The sequence below is a fragment of the Erinaceus europaeus genome, chromosome 10 (genome assembly GCF_950295315.1).
Source record: "Erinaceus europaeus chromosome 10, mEriEur2.1, whole genome shotgun sequence".
In the NCBI taxonomy this organism is placed as follows: Eukaryota; Metazoa; Chordata; class Mammalia; order Eulipotyphla; family Erinaceidae; genus Erinaceus; species Erinaceus europaeus.
Window position 1 is genome coordinate 10,463,725 of NC_080171.1, and position 23,608 is coordinate 10,487,332.

Genomic DNA, 23,608 nt, shown 5'->3' on the forward strand with positions numbered 1-23,608 from the left:
AAACAGAACTCGGCTGTCTCTTTGCGGCAGCGCAAGCACTCTTTCTTTTACTCTGGAACTCAGGAACCCTCTCCCTTACTCTCGAACTCAGAAACTCTCGCACCCTCGCACTCTCGAACTCCGGAACTCAGGAACTCTGTCACTGGGGAACTCAGGAACTCTCGGACTCTGGAACCCTCTCCCAGGGTCCCTTGGGGCGGGGCCAAGCAGGCCCGCGAAATTAACAGGACTCATCCAATTCTCTTGGAGGGGAGGGCTAGAACAAGCCAATGTAAAGCATACGACACTCTCTGTCCTAATCAACAACCAACGACATCAACATCAACAACAATAATAACCACAACAAGGCTACAACAACAAGGGCAGCAAAAGGGGGAAAAATGGCCTCCAGGAGCAGTGGATTCACAGTGCAGGTACTGAGCCCCAGCAATAACCCTGGAGGCAAAAACAAAAAAATAATAATAATAACCTCTTCAGCTAAACCACAAAGGCTGTTAGATATAACAACAACAACAAAAAGCTCAGGCATGGGAGATTTCTAGGGAAGGTAAAGTCCATGAGGACATGGGAGTGATGCCGATGATATCTTCTTGCACATCCTGAAAGATATTCTTCCAAAATGATGATTTCCCTTTATACTCATCTTGTACAAACTGAGAACTGCTGCCCACCTCTGAGGACCGCTCCCTGAAATAACCGTGCCAAAGAGGTGGATTTTGTTCACTTTACTATCCTGCCAGAAACCAGCACTGGCACAGAGCTGACAGAGAAGGAACTGCACAGCAAAGTTCTAGAGCTGGGAGTCTGGGAGGAGGAGTCTGGGGACACGGCTTAGAAATCTGAGCTATGTGATGAAATACTAGACCCCCTTATGTAACACCCGGGCTGAATGTCTTACCAGTTAACCTGAGGTCCTGCCCATATATATATCAGCTGCCTCTGCAAGTAGCTCAGTCACAGGAAACTTAAAGAGCCTCAGCAGTTGAATGTCCTGTACAGAGCATTTCTACTTGGAACTACAGATTGGACGCTTCTAGGCCTCAGTAGGGAGCCTGGGGCAGGAATTCAACACCGGCTAAATTCCCACAGGAGGACTTTCCTCTCCAGATTGCCTCTGGTGGCTGTTTTCAGGGTGAGTTCTTTGTGGAACTTTGTCAGGCTGTGCATGCCTAGCAGAAGTTTGCTCTGACAGACTTTGGTCTGTCAGGGCAGTTTCAGTCTGATTTCATTTTGCTGTGAGTGTGTCTCTGCAGGTAGCTCGATTCTCTGAAGAAACCAGTCATTGTCAGCAATACTGATGTATCGTCGTTGCATTAGCCTAACCAAGGCAGTGTATAGAGACTGTTTTGGAAGAAAATGCACATTTGACTGGAGAAGTGAGGTACAGCAAATATGAAATTATGGAGGGATCTTTGCTTGACTCAATTCCGCCCCACCCCAACCCTAGAGGAGAGGGAGGCAGTGCTTCTGATAAAAAAAGAAAAAAGACATGGCAGGCTTCGGATATGAACAAAGGGAGTTCTGCTTCTGGATTAGTAGCTTGAAATTCTAGGATGGATATTGTGTGAGATTTCAACTGAGAATGAGATAACAGAAATAAAAACAGGGAAGCAAGAAAAAAAATTATAAAGCCTAAGCTTGGTGAGAGAGGGTAAGAAGAAGGTTTGAAGGTTTTGTATATTAAGGACAGGGTTAATTTGCCATTTAACTTGGTAATAGTAATTAATGGGTCCTCAGTTCCTAATCCCCACCCCCAAACATTGCTATCTCCTCTTGACTTTTTTTTTTTCTTCCTTCTAGAAGTGTGAAAAAGAGAAGGCTCATCAGAAAACAATTTTTTGGGGAGTCGGGCGGTAGTGCCGCGGGTTAAGCGCACTTGGCTCAAAGCTCAAGGACCGGCACAAGAATATTGGTTCGAGTCCCTGGTTCCCCACCTGCGGGGGAGTCGCTTCACAGGCGGTGAAGCAGGTCTGCAGGTGTCTTTCTCTCCCCCTCTCTGTCTTCCCCTCTTCTCTCCATTTCTCTCTGTCCTATCCAACAACAACGACATCAATAACCACAACAATGTTAAACAACAAGGTCAACAAAAGGAAAAATAAATAAATATTAAAAAAATAATAATAAACAACTTTATGATCTTAAAGCTTAATGGATGATAATGTAAATTCTTTTTTTTTAATCTTTATTTATTTATTGGATAGACACAGCCAGAAATTCAGAGGGAAGGCGATTATAGAGAGAGAGAGACAAAGAGACACCTACAGCCCTGCTTCACCATTCATGAAGCTCTCCCCCTGCAGGTGGGGACTGGGGGCTTGAATCAGGGTCCTTGTGCACTGTAACATGTGCACTCAACCAGGTGCGCCACCAGCCAGCCAGATAACGTAAATTCTAAAACTAAAAACTGTGTGTGCGCATGTGCATGCTTAAAAAAAATTCATCTGGGGCCAGCAGCAGCACACCTGGTTGATTGCACATGTTACAATACACAAGGACCCAGGTTCAAGCCCCCATCTCCACCTACAGGGAGAAAAGCTTTGTGAGTGGTGAAGCAGTGTTGCAGGTTATCTCTGTCTCTCTCCCTCTCTGTCTCCCCCTACCCTCTCGATTTCTGGGTGCCTCTATCCAATAAATAAATAAAGATAAAAAAAAAAGCCTGCCGTGGTCCGGGAGGTGGCGCAGAGGTAAAGCACTGGACTCTCAAGCGTGAGGTCCCAAGTTCAATCCCCGGCAGCACATGTACCAGAGTGATGTCTGGTTCTTTCTCTCTCTCCTATCTTTCTCATAAATAAATAAAATCTTAAAAAAAAAAAAAAAAAAAGCCTGCCCGGCAAAGGAAAAAAAATCCACCTGAATATACCTTCAGCCTGGGCAGGTGTAAGTGGCTCAGTATTGTCTTATATTTTACTCTTATTTGATCTCTGACCTTCATGTACACACTCACACTACCTGCCTGACCTCTCTCTGTATCTGAACTTGAAACCCCTGTCATGCACTGAAAATTAGGCTGAGAAGAATATATTAAAATGCATAAACAGCACTTTTAAAAAATATTTATTTATTCCCTTTTGTTGCCCTTGGCTTTTTTTTTTTTATTGTTGTAGTTATTATTGTCATTGTTAGATAGAACAGAGAGAAATGGAGAGAGGAGGGGAAGACAGAGGGAGAGAAAGACAGACACCTGGAGACCTGCTTCACCACTTGTGAAGTGATTCCCCTGCAGGTGGGGAGCCGGGGCTCGAACTGGGATCCTTACGCTGGTCCTTGGGCTTTGCGCCATGTGTGCTTAACCCGCTGCGCTACGCCTGACTATCTGAACAGAGGTTTTTAACATCAAGTCTTAATGCAGGGTAGAAGTCGCAGGAAACTTAATGTGGACTCCAAGGAAAAGTAGGGATAGCTGTGACTGTATCCTTGCCATCTGGAGGAATAAGGAATAACAATAAAAATTAAATCTAGAAAGGCAGAAAAAGCTTGCATTTGTGTACAAAGAGGCTTGTGGACTACAATTTAATTATATTATTTTTTTATCTGCCCAGAGAACTGTGCACTAGAATGTCTGCTTGACTAAAAAAGTTTCAGAGTCAGGAAAAAACAAACATGAAGTAAAGACAGGAAAATAGAGAGGGGGCCAGTGAGGTGTCTGCTGGAAAGAGGAAGAGCCAGCTACTTGCATAAATAAGGCTTTTGGCTTGATCCCCAGTATCACATGAACCATGAACGTGAAAAGCACAAAAAAAAACAGAATATCATAAATGGTAAAGTGGTACTATAGCTCTCAAACACACACTGAAAAATTAAATGAAGTAGTGGGAAAGAAAAAAAAAAGAAAAAGAAAGGCAAGGGAGGGGGGAAAGGAAGGGAGGGGGAAAAAGGAAGGGGAGGGAAAGGGAGGGGAGGGAGGAGGAGGGGAGGGGAAAAAGGGAAGGGGAGGGGAGAGAAAGGAAGAGAAGGGGAGGGGAGGGGGAAAAAGGGAAAGGGAAGGGGAGGGAAAGGAAGAGAAGGGGAGGGGAGGGGGAAAAGGGAAGGGGAGGGGAGGGGGAAAAAGGGAAAGGGAAGGGGAGGGAAAGGAAGAGAAGGGGAGGGGAGGGGAGGGGGGAAAAGGGAAGGGGAGGGGAGGGGGAAAAAGGGAAGGGGAGGGGAGGGGGAAAAAGGGAAGGGGAGGGGAGGGGGAAAAAGGGAAGGGGAGGGGAGGGGGGAAAAAGGGAAGGGGAGGGGAGGGGGGAAAAAGGGAAGGGGAGGGGAGGGGAAAAGGGAAGGGGAGGGAAAGGGAGGGGAGGGAGGAGGAGGGGAGGGGAAAAAGGGAAGGGGAGGGGAGGGAAAGGAAGAGAAGGGGAGGGGAGGGGGAAAAGGGAAGGGGAGGGGAGGGGGAAAAAGGGAAAGGGAAGGGGAGGGAAAGGAAGAGAAGGGGAGGGGAGGGGGAAAAAGGGAAAGGGAGGGGAGGGGGAAAAAGGGAAGGGGAGGGGAGGGGGAAAAAGGGAAGGGGAGGGGAGGGGGAAAAAGGGAAGGGGAGGGGAGGGGGAAAAAGGGAAGGGGAGGGGAGGGGGAAAAAGGGAAGGGGAGGGGAGGGGGAAAAAGGGAAGGAGAGGGAAGGGAAGGGGAAGGGAAGGGGCTGGATGGTGGAGCACCCTGTTGAATGTACACATTACCATAACCAAAGGAAGACCAAGGTCCCAGGTTCGAACTCCTGTTCCCCACAAACTGTGAAGCAGTTCTGCAGCTATTTATCTTTTTCTCTCTCTCTCTGTCTTCTCCACTCTTAATTCCGTTCTGTTCTATTTAATAAAATAGAAATGAAAGAAAAGAAGGGGAGAGAGGAAGAAAGAAAGGGAAAGAAGATGCTGAGAGTTGTGAATTTGTAGCACTAGCATCAAATCCCAGTGATAACCTTCATGGCAATTAAAATAAAATAAAGTGGGGTTCAGGAGGTAGCACAGCGGGTTAAGCGTATGTACATGGCACAAAGCGCAAGGACCGGCGGAAGGATCCCGGTTTGAGCCCCCGACTCCCCCACCTGCAGGGGAGTCTCTTCACAGGCGGTGAAGCAGGTCTGCAGGTGTCTGTCTTTCTCTCCCCCTCTCTGTCTTCCCCTCCTCTCTCCATTTCTCTCTGTCCTATCCAACAACGACGACATCAATGATGACTACAACAATAAAACAACAAGGGCAACAAAAGGGAATAAATAATAAATATTTACAAAAAAAAGAATTCCAAATACAATTTAAAATAAATAGCTCCTTTACTTGTCAAACTATTGTGGTCGATGACTTTTCTTGCATTTATTATTGCATTTTATTTATTTATTTATGATCAATCGTGGGTTACAAGATTGTAAAATCACCCATCCTTTGACCACACAAAGAGAACAGATAATAACCATAGTTCTCACAAAGTCTTAGAAACATTTTCTTTCCTTTTCTTTTTTTACAGTTGAGGTTTCATTTAAAAATTTTTAATTATTATGGAAAATGAAAAAGGTGACTTCATTAACAATTAAGCCTCACTGAAAACTAGTTTCATTATAAAGAGATTTTAACTATAATTCTTTATTCACTGTAACTATAAACACTGCAAATATAGAATGTATAAGAACATTAGAATAAGTTTTACAATTCTCATATTTTTTGAGTATTTGTATTTTACAGATATGTCTGATAGTCCAATAGGATGATTTGTGAAGAGTTTATTTATTTATTTATTCATTTATTTATTTTTACCAGAGCACTGTTCAGCTCTGGCTTATGGTAGTAGTGGGTAGGGGGGACTGAATCTGGGACTTGGAACCCTCAGATATGAGAGCCTAAAGCTTTGTATCACCATTATGCTATCTACCCCCTTGACTTGAAGATATTTTTTAAAGTGGAATAGGTCTTACTTTTAAAATGGCAAACAGAGACAATTCCTGACAATCTTAAGTCAGGCCTCCCCTGATTCAATTAGCAATAACCCCAGGGTTGAGGTCAGATGATGGAAATGTAGCTTTTACTCACTGGAATGACATTGGGAAGATCACGATAATTTATTTTCAAGGTCACAATAATTTATTTTCTGTGAAGCTGTGCTACAAATGTCTCTCCCTCTCTATCTGCCCCTTCCCTCTTGATTTCTCTATGTTTCTATCCAATAAGTGATAAATAAATAAATAAATAAAAACAAATAATGTGGGCAGGATAGACAGCATAATGATTATGCAAGGAGACGGTCATGCCGGAGGCTCCAAAGACCCAGGTTCAATCCCCCGCACTACCATAAACCAGAGTTGAGCAGTGCTCTGGTAAAAAACAAACAAAATAAAAACAAACAGTGAGATCTCTTCAAAGAGCTGGAGGTGAGCCACTCTTACAATGGCAGGGAAATATTCATTCATCACCACGATGTGCTTCTTGTGTATGTAATTCTACCCCAGGTAGACTTCAGGACTGAAAAGCAAGCAGATCCTTTCTATAATCCCATTCTTTCTTTCTTTCTTTCTTTCTTTCTTTCTTTCTTTCTTTCTTTCTTTCTTTCTTTCTTTCCTTCTTTCTTTCTTTCTTTCTTTCCTTCCTTCTTTCTTTCTCTCTCTCTCTCTCTCTTTCTTTCTTTCTTCCTTTCTTTTAGAAGTGCTTGCTTTTTAAAATTAATTCATTTATTTTAAAAAGGAGACAGTAAGAAAACTGTAGAATGGGAGAGGTGCAACTCCACACAATTCCCACCACCAGATCTCCATATCCCATCCCCTCCTCTGATAGCTTCCCCAGTGACCCACCCTACTAGGGAAAGAGAGAGGCAGGCTGGGAGTACGGATTGACCAGTCTATAATCCCTTTCTAAAGCATAACTGCCTTGCATCCTCACAAGCATCGGATTAAGCAGGTTATATAGCTATTTTTTCAGCTAAGGAATTAAGGCTCAGTTTGTCCCAAACCATAAAATCCAGACCTACAGCAGCACTCTAAGAGACAAGAAAGGAGTCTATCTATAGTGTCAGTCTGAGCTTGATTTTACAACTCTGCGATTATTTATGTGACTTGAAGCATGTCACCTGGCCTGTTGCCTTATGTATGAATGAGAATGTGAACACTATCCATCGATTGTCTCCCTCCTTCCAATGTCCTATATCCCTTGAGCTTTAAATCTCCTCTTTCCCTGCAGGGCAGGAGACATTTTTGCCAGTTGCCAATGTTGCAGTTGACAGTCACCCCAGCAAGTGCCTTGGTAGATGAGCCAGTGCACATCCAAGTGACGGGCCTGCTTCCATCCCAGATGGTGACCTTCAAGTTGTCTGTGAAGGATGATAAGGGGAATCTGTTTCATTCAAGAGCCTTCTACAAGGCTGATGAGACTGGTAAGGTGGATCTACAACGACATCCTTCACTGGGAGGTGATTATGTGGGGCTTCATCCCATGGGTCTCTTCTGGTCTCTCAAGCCTGAAAAGATGTTTGGAAGACTGCTGAAGCGTGATGTGAACAGGCCATGGGAGGCCACCGTGGACTTATATGACTCAGTTAACTACACAGAGTCCACTCTACATCCGATGGAGATGAGCCAAACGGTGCAACGTTGGTTCATAGCCCCTGACGTGAAACGGGAACAGGTCAAAGCAGGACGTATTCGAGGAGCTCTTTTTCTCCCTCCAGGTGAGACTGACCTCTGGTGGTATGGGAGACACCGCTGATGGAAAAAGAACAACTAACACCATCATTTGGCTGGAGAACAAGTATTTCCTACAGCATTTTTAAAGCTAGCAAGCCATTTTGTGTGTTTACATGGAACGGTGGATGTCGGGCTGAGCTTCACTGATGGGAGACAGACGACCAGGGACTCATGGCTGGGTTGTACGCAGTATCTCTTTATTCATCTAAGCCAAGCTAAGCTAAACTAAAAACTAAACTAAACTAAAATCAACAATCCCGTCCTTATATATACTTTCCAAGTAGGGTGTGAACAGGATGTGACAGAGAGGGTGGAGAGAAAATTGACTGGTAAAAATCAGGGTATCACAAGGAGAGGGGGGCGGAGCAGGTGAGAATTCTACCACTGAACCACCAATGCCCTGGAGGGAGGGTGGTGCATATAGTTAGTGATTTATGTAAATAGACTGCAGCTTTGAGTGGGATCAAACCAATCCCATACAGGCATACCAGTTCTTAGTTGAGCAGGATTAGAGACAGAAGCTGGGGGGGAGCTGGCATGCTACCCAACAGGTGGAGTACATTATGTTCAATCTGCGTTTTTTTTCCCCTCTAGGGTTATCATTGGGGCTCCGTGCCAGTAGAATGCACTGCTCCAGGTGGCCATTTTTTCCACTTTATTGGATAGGACAGAGAGAGTTTGAGAGAGAAGGAGAGGGAAAGAGAGACTCCTGCAGACCTGCTTTGCCACTTGTGAAGCATTTCCCTCTGCAGGTGGGGATCAGGGGCTCGAACCTGCATCCTTTCTTGGGTCCTTGGGCTTAGTATTTATTATGTGCGTTTAACTGGAAGCATCACTGCCTGGCCACTTCAATATGTACTTTTGCAGCTGTCTGCTTTGTTCTCTTTTTTACTCTTTCTAATCCTGTTCTCTTCTTTGTTGTTTTTAGGGGAAGGCCCTTTTCCTGCAGTCATTGATATGTTTGGGAGCATCGGGGGTCTAGTTGAATTCCGAGCCAGTCTCTTGGCTTCCCGTGGTTTTGCGACACTGGCATTGGCGTATTTTGCCTACGAAGACCTGCCCACCAGCCTGCTGGAGTTGGACCTGGAATACTTTGAGGAAGCTGCCAACTTTCTAGTTTCTCATCCCAAGGTATTTGAAAAATTTTGTTTTTACCATGCAGCATTCTAGAAAAAAAAATTAGAAATTTATCAGTCTGTTTGGATGTCAGCATCAAGTAGTTTACAGTTAAAACAGCAACAGTTTGGGTAGGGTTGACTGGAGACCAGCTTAGTGCTTACTGACACAAAGAAGTCAAATGGTGCCTCTATTGATATATGCTGATTAAATTCAACAGAAAATAACTCAAGCCTTACTATTTGACTTCTTTCCACTTCTTTGCTTCCCCAACCTACCACCGAATCAAGGTACTGGTCAGGGTACTGATATCTAATTGTAGAATCCAGTTTTTCTTTTTCACATTCCCAACACTTTCAGGAGAAGACTGTCCTCATGGATATCATGGATAGGCAAGACCTTTATAGCTGGAATGTTGGACATTAAACCAGCTCCTTCTGCTCCATGCTGCATTGCTGACAGTATGGCCTATTTACATAATCATTGTTTTACCTGATCTATCTTCTTTCTACCTCAAGACCCGCCCTGCCTGCAGGGTATATTAACCCCACCCGTTAAAACCATCACAATAGTTGCTAAGGATGCTTCCACCTTCCCAGCATGCCTTTTGCCTCTCTCCACCCTCTTTCCTAGCCATTTCCAACTTGCCGCTTCTGGTTTTATCCCATAAAACCCACTTCTGTTCCTGGTTTGGCCCTTTTTTTCTCTCCCGACTGGACCTGGAGAAGGGCTGGCTGTGCAGAGCGGGAGGCTGCCATTGGGGTTTGGCGCCATGTGACTTAACACCCGACTCTGGAGGGAGGCTGCCATTGGGGTTTGGTGCCACGTGGCTTAACACCTGACTCTGGGGTGCTCCCGTGTGAATAAAGAATTGTATTACCACGTGTTGTTAAAATTTGGAAGGCTCTGGTCGGGCTGGCTTGCTTCACGGCGGGTAACAGAGACGCGGAGACAACGGCTGGGCAGGGAAGCTGTATTTCTTTATTCAGGAGGAACTATTCATAAACTAAGACAAACTAATCACCAGACAGAACTCTGCTGTCTCTTTGCGGCGGCGCAAACACTCTTTCTTTTACTCTGGAACTCAGGAACCCTCTCCCTTACTCTCGAACTCAGAAACTCTCGCACCCTCGCACTCTCGAACTCCGGAACTCAGGAACTCTGTCACTGGGGAACTCAGGAACTCTCGGACTCTGGAACCCTCTCCCAGGGTCCCTTGGGGCGGGGCCAAGCAGGCCCGCGAAATTAACAGGACTCATCCAATTCTCTTGGAGGGGGAGGGCTAGAACAAGTCAATGTAAAGCATACGACAATTCCCCCTTTTCTTTTTAACTAAATGACTATAGTATCAAGGGTGTGGGGTGAACAGAAACATATATAACAAAAACCAGCATGTTGCCAAGGGAAGGCCTGAGGGGGCCATATCTGAAAAAAAAAAACATTTCTTGCCTCTGGGGGGCTACTTGCCTTGACAGGCATTAGCATGGGGGCGGGGACGGCCTAGGGTCCCACAGGCAGCTGGCTGCAACTTACTTACTATGAAACAAAACTTGTTATTAGCATATCTACTGCAGGATCCAACGTTTCTAATAGAGAAGGAATTTGAGACTTTTACATATCAACAATGTCTTTTAACCTTTTGTTACACCCATTCAAGATGGAGACACACCCTAGGTGTGGGCCGGAGAGGAAACCTCAGGCATGAGAATAATTAGCATAGCCATTGTGCGATCTACCATTTCTAATAGAGAAGGTAGTGTTTTACATATCAACAAGTCTATTTAACCTTTTGTTTAGACCAACTTAGTTGAAATATATTGATTGTTAACTAATTTTTACCTCAGACTTTAAATGTAAGTTAATTTTTATCTTTATGAGAATTACGTTGAAAACCTTTTTCATTTATCTTTGACTAGTAAGAATTTAGCCTTAAAGCTACTGTTTACCAAACTTTAAACATACACATAAACATAGTCATTAATACACGAGGAGAGAAACCTTTGTTACGAAGACATGTCATTTTAAACACGAATTTAAATCTATATTGTCTTAGTTGTTGGGGGGGGGGGTTCACCATCCAGAGGTGGCTTCCCGCGCAGCTCCACTTCTAGGAATTGCAGGTTGCGATCTCTGCACGAATCTCTGCGTACTCCAGCTTGTCTGCCTTCAGACCGGACCGGCGGCTGGAGATCTCGTGTGCCCAGTTTCGGCAGGGAGCCCGGGGGTCCGGGAGGCCCGGGATGGTTCCAGAATTCATAGAAAGAGGGCAGGCAGGCCAGCTTTGCAGAAGGCGTGGGCCTAGGTGCCCAGGGGTGGTGGCCATGATAGAACGCCGCGGCCCTGCCCCATGGCCCTGCCATGTCTGCTGCCCTGTTCGCAGTGGCCGAGCAGCGTGGAGGGATCAAGCGTCCAGTGCCCTGCGCCACGCGGTGGAGAGCCGGCTCCTGTGGGCTGGCCTCAGGCTCTTGCATGTTGGCCTCGGGCTCCAGCATGTTGGCCTCAGGCTCCAGCATGTTGGCATCGGGCTCCAGCATGTTGGCCTCAGGCTCCAGCATGTTGGCATCGGGCTCCAGCATGTTGGCATTCGGCTCCTGGGGCTTTTGTGTGCTGGCGTCGGGCTCCTGCGTGCTGCGGGGCTGCGGGGCTGCAGGCGCGGTGTGCGGGGTTGTCTGGGCGCAGCCGGCTGGCTGGCTGTTTAACCAGGTGGAAACAGCAGCTCCGCGCCTCGCCTCCCGCCTGCTGGCTCTTCCCGCTGGCTGTTCTGAGTTCGCCCGAGCGAGTGGAAACCACAGAGTGGTCCAGAGATAAATGTTCCAGAAACAGCAAAACAGTCTCGTGAAGAAAGAGCAGAGGCCTTTGGAGATCTCTTCACAAGCAGAAGAGAAGGCCATAGTGCATAGGTAGCCAAATTGTCTTTACTTATCTGAGAGATGCGCAGGTCAGGTCCACGTGGGCGCCATTTGTTGTTAAAATTTCCGGGGCTCTTGCCGGGCCGGCTAGCTTCACGGTGGTGAACAGAGACACGGAGACAACGGCTGGGCAGGGAAGCTGTATTTCTTTATTCAAGAGGAACTATTCATAAACTAAGACAAACTAATCACCAAACAGAACTCTGCTGTCTCATTGCGGCGGCACAAGCACTCTCTTACTCTCGAACTCAGGAACTCTCCAACTCTCGTACTCGGGAACCCTCTGAAACTCTGGCACACTGGAACTCTCTCTTACTCTGTAACCCTCAAACTCTCGAACTCTGGAACTCAGGAACTCTGTCACTGGGGAACTCAGGAACTCTCGGACTCCGGAACCCTCTCCCAGGGTCCCTTGGGGCGGGGCCAAGCAGGCCCGCGAAATTAACAGGACTCATCCAATTCTCTTGGAGGGGGAGGGCTAGAACAAGTCAATGTAAAGCATACGACAACCACGCCACCATGAGTTTCTGGATCCTCGCTCCCACTCTCAATGCTAGCCTGGCACTGGAAGACACTATTGAAGTATGAATCATCTTGCATGCATTATAGATTATTTGAATAAACTCTAGAAACTCCATTTCCTACCTAGAGAGAATAAAATCATTTTCTTTTAGAAAGCTTACCTGCACCTGCTCATGATGCCAAAATTTTTTTGATGCCAAATATTGCTTGTTTATTAGATTCTTTTTTGCATTATGGAACACTACCTTTGATGAAGAGCTTGTACTTTTACTATTTCATTCAACTTCCATAATAACCCTACAAAGTAGCTGGTATTACTATTGCCCACCCCCAAAGACAAAAAAAAAAAAGGTTTAGAAGAGGTAGTAAGTAGAATTTCTAGTCACATAAGCCAGTAAGTTGGAGTGCTAGATCTACAATTCTGACACTTTCTGACTCGGTCAATTATATTAGTTTCCTGGCCCATCACCCTTGTTTACTAACTCACTAGATACTGCCTTCGTATTCTTAGCAGATGGTTTGCAATGTGCTCCATTTCTCTTTGCACGCCATCATTTATTTATTTATTTATTTATTTATTTGCTTCAGACCCAAGGACCAGGAATCGGAGTGATTGGAGTCAGCAAAGGTGCAGAGATCGCCCTAGCTATGGCTTGCTACCTGAAGCAAGTAGTCGCCACCATCTGCATCAACGGTCCTACTGCAGTCTGTGATGCTTCTCTCAGATACAAGGATGAAGTCCACACCCCCACCTCCCCTCATAAAGAGTACGTCGAGTTTGATCTCTTCAGGGCACTACGCTTCCGCAACTACCTGGCTGCCTGCGAGGATGAACTGAGTGAGTACAACTTTCTTCCAGTTGAAAAGGCCGAGGGGCAAATCCTGTTCATTATTGGAGAAGATGACCAATGCCTGCAGAGTAAACTACTTGCTGAGAAGGCCTTGAACAAGTTAAGGAGACAAGGGAAAAACAATGGGAAGATGCTGGCATACCCTGGGGCTGGCCACCTCATCGAACCACCCTATACACCACTGTGCTACTCTTCCTGGAGCCCTGGCTTCCCTTATCCCTTGCTGTGGGGGGGAGAAATGGTGGCCCACTCTGTAGCGCAGGAACAATCTTGGAGGGAAATTCTGAACTTTTTCAGGGAACATCTCCCGGGAGCCAGAAATAAGCTCTGAACAAGGACTCATGGTGATGGTTAGGTAGGAGACAAAATAGTAAACAACAGTAACATAATCAAAAGTAATGGTAAGGCTGGATGAGGGGGTTCTCAAGTTGTATCTAGGTTCATAGCTTCCGAATACAGGGCAAATCAAAGGACCAGGGCACAGCTGTATCTGAATAGACGTACTGGATTTTTGTCAAATTGAGTTCTACTTTATTGGTTTCCACTATTTTGAAATCATGCTGCCGGTTGAAATCTCTTTTACAGCCCAAATTAGGCATATTTTGGGTCCAGGTAATCTCAGTCTTGATGAATTCTCTGAGATTTCCAGCTTACTTTTGGAAATACATTTTCTGTTTAAATGATTTTCAGCTGAATTTCTGATATGTGACTTTAAGAGTTCTAATTCTATTGAGTACAATGCTCGTTATAGATTTCCAACTGGTGCTTTTATTTTATTTTTTAAAAAATAATAGTGATGTTTCTTCTCCTTCCTAAAACATAATGCATTCTGTAATTTTAATCAGGAATGGGAATGAATTTAAACTGCCTTTGTAACAGCTCTTGAAATCAATATAATGCTAGATAACAAGTTCGATAGTACTACAAGAAAAGAATCAAATTCAGATTGTGGGTCATTCTGTGATCATTCTATGCCATTCTATAACAACTTAATTAATAACTGACCTAGTCTCTTTATAGATAATAGTTGATTTAAAAAATGTAGTTTTCGTGGTCTAGAAGGTGGTGCAATGGACAAAGCATTGGACTCTCAAGCATGAGGTCCTAAGTTCAAGCCCTGGCAGCACATGTACCAGAGTGATGTCTGTCTGAGTCTTTCTGTCTCTCCTCCTATCTTTCTCATTAATAAATAAATAAAAATGTTTTTTAAAAATGTAGTTTTGTGCTTGGTGTTGTTTCTTTTCCTTTTCCTTTTGCTTTTCCTCCTCCCCCATCCCTGCATTGGAGTCAGTTGGGAACCTGTTTAGGATTAAGAGATACATCAACAAAATGATATCCATCTGTCATCAACATATCCATTTACAGGTAACTGGATAAAGATGTATGGGATACATCCAATGGAATACTACTCTGCGATCAAAAAGGATGGTATTGTGGGATGATAACACTTCTAGACAGAAATTGAAAAACAAGAACAGAAGGGAAAACTCAAAGCAGAACTTGGACTGTATTGCAGCAAGTAAAGGACTCTGTGTGTGGGGGGGAGTGGGGGCAGGGTTCAGGTCCTGGGACATGATGGTGGAGGAGGACCTAGGCGGGGGGTTACAGTGTTATGTGGAAAACTGAGAAATGTTACACATGGACCAACTACTGTATTTTACTGTTGGCTGTTAACCATTAATCCCACCAATAAAGGAAACAAAAGAAATCTAAAAAAATAAAAAATAAAAAAATATTGTGTCCTCTGGGATAAAATGGATGGAACTGGAAGAAATCATGCTTATCAAAATAAGTAAGGAACCTCAGACCTCAGAGCCTCAGGCATGACAAAAATTTTTTTTTTTTTGTATAATTATTAAGCTGTCTTCCCAGCCCCATGGTGGTGGTGGTGGTGGGGCACAGTACCCTATAATCTTATAAACCACAATGATCACAAATAAAAAAACAACCTGATATGAATAGACATAGGCCCTATGTTAGATCAGTGGGGTTTAGAGTGAACAGTATTTATATACTTTCCCATATTTAGGAGCTATTCTCTGCTTTGATCCAGCTTTCTAGTCCTATTCCCAACTCAGACACCATCTCCCCAGACAATACCCTTAGCCTACCTGTGTGTTAGCTGTTAGGCTCAGGCAAAAATTAGTAAAGTTATTTTTCCCATGGTCTTCATGAACCTACTCAAATTCTTCTTCCTCATTTCTTCTCTTCCTTTCCCTTCCACCCTCCTCTTCCTCCTTCCCCCCCTCCTATTTCTTCTCCTCCTTCAGCAGAGGAGGCTCAGTTCAGGATTATGGTAGGGACTGAACCTGAGACCTTGAAGTCTCAGGCATGAAGATCTCATTGCTATCTACCCCTGCCCGACCTACTCAAATTCTACGCAAGGGAATGTTATTCTGTTTAAAAAAACAAAATAAATCAGTGTCTTCTCACTAGGGTTAGAAGAATCATTTGATCCAGACCACCTAGATCTTATTATTTTTTATTAATCTGGTTTGGGGGGGCAGGCGATGGCACACCTGGTTTAGCGCATACACTGTAGTGCGCAAGGACCTGGGTTCAAGCCCCTGGTTCCTACCTGCAGAGGGGAAGCTTCACTGAGTGGTGAAGCAGGGCTGCAGGTATCTCTCTGTCTTTTTATCTCCTTTTCTCATCTCAATTTCTCTCTGTCTCTATACAATAATAAATAAATAAATAAAAATAAATTATTTAAAAAATCTGGTTTGGGGCCCTGTTGTGGCACACCTGGTTGAGCACACATGTTACAGTGCATAAGGTCCCACGTTTAAACCCCACCCCCACCCCCTCCCTTTCAATTTCTGGCTGTCTCTATCCAATAAATAAATAAAGATAATAGAAAAAATTTTTTTTTGCTTTCAGGGTAGTGAAACCTATTTTCTTCACAGTCTTTTTTTTTTTTGCACAGGTCTACTGGGCCCTCTGCTCCCCAGATCTGCTATTTAGTTGTACTCTTGTTAGCTGGTAAAAACAATAATAAAATAAATGAAAAGTGAAACCTTGAGGTCAGATCATCTGAAGACAAAAGGATAAATTCTGAGCTGGGTGAGCATCAGAAAAGTGAACCTGGGAATTTAATTATGCTATTTCCATACAAAATACACCTTTAGAATTTCTTACTGCCTTCAGTCAGTTTTCTTATCTGTTTCCAGTCTTTCATTGGCACTTGACCATCTCGACTGCGGATACTCCTCCCACCACGGCAGACCGTTTAGACTTTCTTTGGGATGGGACACTCGGCATGTGTATGAGGAAAACAAACAAACAAACAAACTCCACAGCCTATTTTGTACACAGAAAATAGAGCAAAGTGGATTCAAAGTTAGTCACAATCACAAAGCTCACGCACCGTTTAGTCAGACGTTCTGTGTTTTGTAGGGGCCCCAAGTAAGTAAACCCTGAGGATTACACATCATAGCTGGAGGTAATTCTTGCACATTTTCTTTGTCAGGATGATGGATAGTGGGAACAAGTGGAATCTCCTATGGTGAGTGGAGTCATTACCTGACTGAAGGTCAACAGAAAATAAGTTTCCTGTCTTGCTAAAATGATGACACAGAAACGCACATTGAGAGCTTGCCGTATGGCAGGAACTGTGGATAAAGTTTTTCTCCAATTAATCAGATTCAACACTCATACTAACTTTAGGGTGTATCTTGCCAGCCAAGGCCTTTAACAGTAGATCGTTTTATAAGGCTGGAGATTTAACTTGCCTTGTTAACTCATGGGATGACATGCTGGGTCTGATTTTCAACAATATCAATTCTGTGGTTACTGCACATAAACTTCTTCTTAGCACAGATAAACTTCCAAATTATTTATGGTGTGCATAAAACTGGAAACTCAAAATCCCTGAGTTAATCCTTTCTCCTCCTTCCCCTTCCTTCTACTCCTCTCTCCTTCCTCCTCCTCCTCCTTCTCTTTCTCTGTCTCCTCCTTCTCCTTCTCCATCACTTTATGGGAGGTGTACAAAACAATGGATTACAAGAGAGTTGTCCCCTGAGAAGTCTCTCATCTCCCCATGAAAGGTGTCTGCACACCACAGCCTTCATCACGCTGACTGCTTCCTCCACCATCACACACCGAGTCCCCAGCACTTTCACACCCCACATTGTGATTTTTTTTTTAAAAAAAGATGTTATTTTTGAAATTTGAGAATGCAGATAGAAATTAGGAGGAAAAAGAAAGATAGGGAGGAAGAAAGACAACTACAGTAGCATTTGTGAAGCTCCCCTCCTGCAGGTGGGGACTAAGAGGCTTGAACCTGGGTCCTTGTTTGTGGTAACATGTGCGCTCTACCATGTGCATCACCGTCCACCCTTATTTATTTATTTCTGTGGCATTACAGCTCCTGCATGTACAATTTCTGTTTTTTTTTTTTTTTTTGCCTCCAAAGTTATTGCTGGGCTCAGTGCCTGCACTACAAATCTACTGTTCCTGGGGATAATTTTTTTTTTCCATTTTTTGTTATTACTGGATAGGGCAGAGAGAAACAGAGAGGAGGGGAAGACAGAGAGGAAGAGAGAAAGACAGACACCTGCGGGCATGCTTCACTGCTTGTGAAGCGACCCTCCTGCGGGTGGGGAGCCGGAGACTCAAACCTGGGTCCTTGTGCACTGTAACATGTGCGCTCAGCCAGGTACACCACCACCCAGCCCTGACTGGCCCTTTTGCCAGTAATTTAGACTATCTGTGGATGGGGTGAAAACCAAGACAGCTTGCTAGGTACCGACAACTGGCTTTGCTAAGTGTCTTAACAATATCAAACTTTTTTTTAAAAAAAAACATAAACACAAACAACACACACACACACACTCACACACACACACACACACACACTCACACTCTTATTCAGCGTCTCTATAAAGCTTTGTCTCAGCAGGCAGGGATGGGGAAAAGGATCACTGGCCCTTTCACTGTCATTCATCAAACACTGTTCTTGCCCAGTACGTTAAGACAAAAAACAAAAGACAGGAGCCACAGGTACTTTTTGTGATAACTTTCCTTTTTCTCTTTAGAAAAAAAATATATACAAAAAAGTTAAGAAGAGTCAACATGACAGTGTCTGGAAAACAATCTGATAGGTACCGCCGAGGGAGCCCTGGCTCTTAACGGAGTTACACATTAGTTCAGACCATGCTAGAAAAAGGAGATGCAGTGAAAATTCTCAAACAATCAAAAGCCACAAAGTCAAGCTATTGCTCTGGGCCTCTAGGTTGGAGGCGCTCCGACACTCTTTTCTGTAAAATAATACTGTGCAAACTGTAAGATATTCATTTGCATATAAAGCCCATAGAACATGATATATAAAACCATTACATCGACAGGGAAGGCAGGTGCTGGTTTGGTGTCGTTTGACAGAAGGCTACGGTGTTAATTTGCCATTACAAGACTGTGGTCACAGAATTGCCTTGCCGAGAATGAGCCTCTTGTATGGGAGAAGGAATCTTCTGAGAAGGAATACGAGAGGTTCAGTGCCCCTTGTTTCCAGGATTCTGTCAGTTGATTGTAGAACGGGGTGGCTTCATTATCATATCACATTGATTTAGAAGGCAGTAACACAGGAACAGAGAGGAACACACAGTTCTTTCGGGAAGCAGTTCTTATTTCTGTACTATTGATTTGGAGATTTACTATTAACCAACACCACTCACTCTCCCTGCAACTTGAAAGTTAACTTGAGTTAAAATAATAATAATAATAATTAAAAAAAACCTGGAAAACCTGCAGTAATAAAAAGGTAAGTTGCGTTGTTCTATTCATTTTGTGAACCTGTGAAACTGAGAAAAGATTTGTGTACAAATACCATAAAAACAAACACCAGCCATTGAGTCACTGTGGTTCTTCAGTGCACACTTGAACAAGAAGAAAGTTTTGTTGTTTTAAAATTCTGGCATAAATATATTAAAGCTGACAAAAACAAAAAAAATCAGGGCAAGCTACAACATTTCCTCATACAAAAAAAAAAGTACAAAAACATTAGCCTCTAACTAGATAAACATAATACTTGTCTTCACAGTTTGACATCCAGTAACTGTGAGTCTTGAAGTATTGGATTGGAGGGTGAGTAAAAAAAAAAAAAGAAGAAGAAGAAGAAAAACAAACAGCTTTGGACACATCAGCCATCTCAGGTAACTTCAGTCATGGAGGCAGAGTGATTCTGCAAATACAAGCAGATAAAATCTTAGAATGGAGTTTACTGACTAACGCACACACTCTTTCCTGAGTAGTATCTTGTTTCTTGACTCTGAGTTTGAATCATTTGTTTCTTCTCCCTCACATACTCTTTCAGATCCCCCCTCAGAGACATCTGTTTTGTTAAATCCTCCTGGATTTCTCGACAAGGCAATTTCATCTAACTTCTTCATATAATTTTGCCTTATGACATACTTAATTCTAAACGTTTAAGGATCTCAAAGTCACTGACACTTTTATGTCATCTTTTGAGTATATTAGTTTTAATATTGAACAGTTCTGATTCTTAAAAACAATTCCATATGGTTTATTCTTTGCATTAGTTGTGAAGAAACAAGTTAAATATTCTCAGATTTACTTTTGTTTTAAGTGTATTTGATTCTTGATATAAAGATCCTTTAAAATGTTTTTTCTTAGTTTTTTTATATTTATTTATTTTCCCTTTTGCTGCTCTTGTTGTTTGTCATTGTTGTAGTAGTTATTATTGTTGTTGTTACTGATGTCATTGTTGTTGGATAGGACAGAGAGAAATGGAGAGAGGAGGGGAAGACAGAGAGGGGGAGAGAAAGACACTTGCAGATCTGCTTCACCCCTTGTGAAGCAACTCCCCTGCAGGTGGGGAGCTGGGGGCTTGAACACAGATCCTTACTCTGGTCCTTGCACTTTGCATCACATGTGCTTAACCTGCTGCACTAATACCTGACTCCCTTTAAAATGTTTTGAGACTTGCTTTGACACCACATAATGGTGTCTTTATCTTGTGCTTTGAGAACTATATATATATATATATTTTTTTTAAATAATATATTCTTGAAATATTTTATTTTATTTATTTGTTTAATGAGAGAAAGACACAGAGAAAAAAAACAGAACACTGCTCAGCTCTGGGTTATGGTGGTTCTGGGGATTGAACCTGAGACCTCAGAGACTCAGGCATGAGAGTCTTTTGCAGAAACATTATGTTATTTCACCAACCCAGGCTATATATATAATATACACTCTATCAACTTTCTTTATCATCTATATATTTACTATTTTTGTTTGCTTCTTTATTGTTTATTGAAATGTGTTAATACCCACTTTGATTGCAGCTTTGAATTCTATTAAAAGGTTTTTTTTACTAGTGATTTACAAGATTATCAAATTACAGAGGTATAGTTCATACCACACTCACCAATAAATGTCTATACCCCTCCTACACCTACCACAGTTCTTGAAAAGTCTTAGAGACAATTTGCTACTTCTTTTTTTTTCTTCTTCTTCTTCCAATAAAAGTGTTTCAATTCTCTATATTCTACATGTGAGAGAAAGCACCTGGAAGTTGTGTTCTACCTCTGCACTTACTTCATCAGTCATTATCACCTCTAGTTCCATTCATTTTGTCCTGAGGGACAACAACCTGTTTTAATAGCAGAGTAGTATTCTATTGAGTATACATTGCATTGCTTCTTTTTCTAGTTATCTGTAGATGGTTCCCACTCCTTGGCTATTGTGAATAATGCAGCTATGACCATAGGGCTGTGTACGTCCCTTAAAATTAATGTTTTACTATTATTTGGATATATGCCTAGGAGTGGTATTGTTGAATCATAAAGTATTTCCTTTTTTTTTTGAGAACTCTTAATAGTGTCTCCCACCAGGGCGGGACCAGCTGGTATTTCCACAACAAGGGAGCAGAGTTCCAATATCTACACATTGCATGGTTTGTTTATATAATTCCACCTTTCCTCTTTTTCCCCCTTACATCTTTTATATTATTTTTATTTAAAATTTTTTAATCTTTACTTGTTGGATAGAGACAGCCAGAAATCGAGAAGGAAGAGGAGCTAGAGAGGGGGAGAGACAGAGAGAGACATCTGCAGCCCTGCTTCACCACTCGCAAAGCTGTCCCCCTGCAGGTGGGAACTGAGGGCTCAAACCCGGGTCCTTGTGCCCTGTAACATGTGCGCTCAACCAGGTGCGCCACCGCCTGGCCTCTATTTAAATTTTTTAAAATAAATATATTTTTTAAACTTTTAAAATTATCTTTATTTATTGGAAAGAGACAGCGATAAATCAAAGGGGGAAGGAGGAGACAGAGAGGGACAGAGACAGAGAGACACCTGCAGCCCTGCTTCACCACTTGTGAAGCTTTTCCCCTGAATGTGGGGACCAGGGGCTTGAACCCGGGTCCTTGCGCACTGTAGTGTATATGATTGACCACCTGCACCACTGCCTGGCCCTTTGAATTATTTTTATCAAAAAAATTTTATTGTCTTTACTTATTTATTAGGCAGAGACAGCCAGAAATCTAGAGGGAACGGGGAGATAAAGAGGGAGACAGAGAGACACCTGCAGACCTGCTTCACCACTTATGAAACTTGCCCCCTGCAGGTGACTATGGGCTTGAACCTGGGTCCTTGTGCATTGTGACATGTGTGCTCAATCATATTTGTCACCACTTCCTCCCCCTACTATATATATGTATAGCTTCTATCTCTTGCAGACTCAAAACTTTCTCATTTGTTTGGACTTAAAAGTCTAAGTAGGTCTCAAGAGAGAGGCAGACTGGGAGTATGGACCGACCAGTCAACGCCCATGTTCAGCGGGGAAGCAATTACAGAAGACAGACCTTCCGCCTTCTACAACCCACAATGACCCTGGGTCCATGCTCCCAGAGGGATAGAGAGTGGGAAAGCTATCAGGGGAGGGGGTGGGATATGAAGATTGGGTGGTGGGAATTGTGTGGAGTTGTACCCCTCCTACCCTATGGATTTGTTAATTTATCCTTTCTTAAATAAAAAATAAATTTAAAAAAAAGGAAAAAAAAGTCTGAGTAGGAAATTGGCACATACACTGAGAAACAATGACTATGGTTTCTGTCAGTGTTTCCTTTTTATAAATAAAAATTAAAAAAAAGAAACTATAACTTTAGCTCATTGATTGTGGGAGGATTCCTGATACCTGTTTCCTTTCAGGAGAAGAAATCTACATTACATTTTGGGGAGTTCAGCTATGCACCTTAGAAACAAAGTGATATTTTTGAAAGTCTCTGTGGAAACTAAGGCTTGGTGTGTTTTTGTGATCTACTTTTTTCTTAAACATTTTGTGGTTAGTACTTTAGTTGTATATTTTATAAAATTCTTTATAAAGTTAAAGAGTGGAGTCCCAGTGGTGGTGCGTTTGGTTAAGCACACATATCACGAAGCTCAAAGATCCAGGTTCGAGCCCCCACTCCCCACCTATAGGGCGGATGCTTCATGAGTGGTGAAGCAGGTCTGCAGGTGTCTATCTTTCTCTCTCCCTCTCTTTCTCCCCTTCCCTCTCAATTTGCCTCTGTCCTGTCAAATAAAAATAAAGTAGAAAGAGAAAAAAAAGTGGAAAAAATGATACCAGGAGTCGTAGGTAGTGCCAGCAATGAATGACCCCTGATGGCAAAAACAAAAACAAACAAAAAGCTAAAGTTAAAGAGTAAGTGGCAAATATGAAGGAATTCAGCATTCCAAATTAACTAAATACATGATTTGGGGCAGATTTCTTCAATTCTTTTACTTCTTTTTCCTTAACAGAGTACTGCTCAGCTCTGGCTTCTGGTGGTGCTGGGCACTGAACCTGGGACCTTGGAACCTCAAGAGCAAATGCCTTTTGCATAATCTTGGTGCTCTTTCCCTGACGTATACACAGTCTTTAAACACGTCACTTGTGGGTAGCAGTTTCTGCAGCTTCATTTTTCAACTTCTGTGGAATCTCCCCAGATATGTTTTTGGACGTCTCTCCTGTCTGGTCAGTCACTAGCAGTGCTGAAAGGGGGAAGTGAGGAGTCTGGAGAACGCTTCAACTAGTACTGGGCAGAAGGATGGGGGTGGGGAAGGGCTGTTTGTAGACCAGGATTTCCAGGGAAAAAGAGTCAAGGACATAGGATCTGTTTCTCAAACTCAGCAAATACTTTACTTGGTTTTTTGAAATTTACTGTTGTCTTTAGTTACTTCACTTGGAAATCAATTAACCATCTGACCTTTTTGACTACGGAAAACAATTACTTAGAACCCCCGCCCCCCCAAAAAAAAACACAGCAGGTTAAGCGCATGTGGCACAAAGCACAAGGACCAGCCTACGTATCCTGGTTCAAGCCCCCAACTCCCCACCTGCAGGGGAGTTGCTTCACAGACAGTGAAGCAGGTCTACAGGTGTCTTTCTCTCCTCCTCTCTGTCTTCCCTTCCTCTCTGCATTTCTGTCTGTCCTATCTAACAATGATGACATCAATAATGACAACAACTACAACAACAATAAAAAACAAGGGCTACAAAAGGGAAAATATAAAAAAATTTTAAAAAAGAAAAAAAAAGCAGAGTCTCTCATCACTTCATTAGAAATTCTCGTGATT

At 43.1% G+C, this 23,608-nt stretch overlaps 2 protein-coding genes across 6 annotated transcripts in view; one reads left to right on the forward strand and one right to left on the reverse strand.

Annotated features, from left to right (window-relative positions):
* Positions 1-937: 937 nt before the first annotated feature.
* Positions 938-14,243, forward strand: BAAT (bile acid-CoA:amino acid N-acyltransferase). 2 transcript variants are annotated; one of them, XM_016189867.2, is made up of 5 exons: positions 938-1,132; positions 1,254-1,381; positions 7,131-7,617; positions 8,562-8,764; positions 12,769-14,243. In XM_016189867.2, the coding sequence occupies exons 2-5, from the start codon at positions 1,298-1,300 to the stop codon at positions 13,360-13,362; spliced, it is 1,368 nt and encodes a 455-aa protein (XP_016045353.1). In that variant the 5' UTR covers positions 938-1,132; positions 1,254-1,297; the 3' UTR covers positions 13,363-14,243. The 2 variants fall into 2 exon arrangements, with proteins under 2 accessions (XP_016045353.1, XP_016045354.1); XM_016189868.2 differs by lacking the exon at positions 1,254-1,381.
* A 3,790-nt stretch (positions 14,244-18,033) lies between these two features.
* Positions 18,034-23,608, reverse strand: part of PLPPR1 (phospholipid phosphatase related 1) — a 287,997-nt gene continuing 282,422 nt past the window's right edge. For all 4 annotated transcript variants that reach the window (XM_060199088.1, XM_060199087.1, XM_060199085.1 and 1 more), the window contains one exon: positions 18,034-19,209. In XM_060199088.1, the coding sequence (XP_060055071.1) occupies positions 19,177-19,209 (33 nt within the window). In that variant the 3' untranslated portion in view covers positions 18,034-19,176. The remainder of the gene's footprint in view (positions 19,210-23,608) is intronic.

Coding starts and splice junctions, on each gene's coding strand:
- BAAT (XM_016189867.2), top strand. CDS start 1,298: ATGTATCGTCGTTGCATTAGCCTAACCAAGGCAGTGTATAGAGACTGT. Junction 1,382..7,130: donor CATTTGACTGGAGAAGTGAG/GTACAGCAAATA, acceptor CTTTCCCTGCAG/GGCAGGAGACATTTTTGCCA. Junction 8,765..12,768: donor TTCTAGTTTCTCATCCCAAG/GTATTTGAAAAA, acceptor TATTTGCTTCAG/ACCCAAGGACCAGGAATCGG.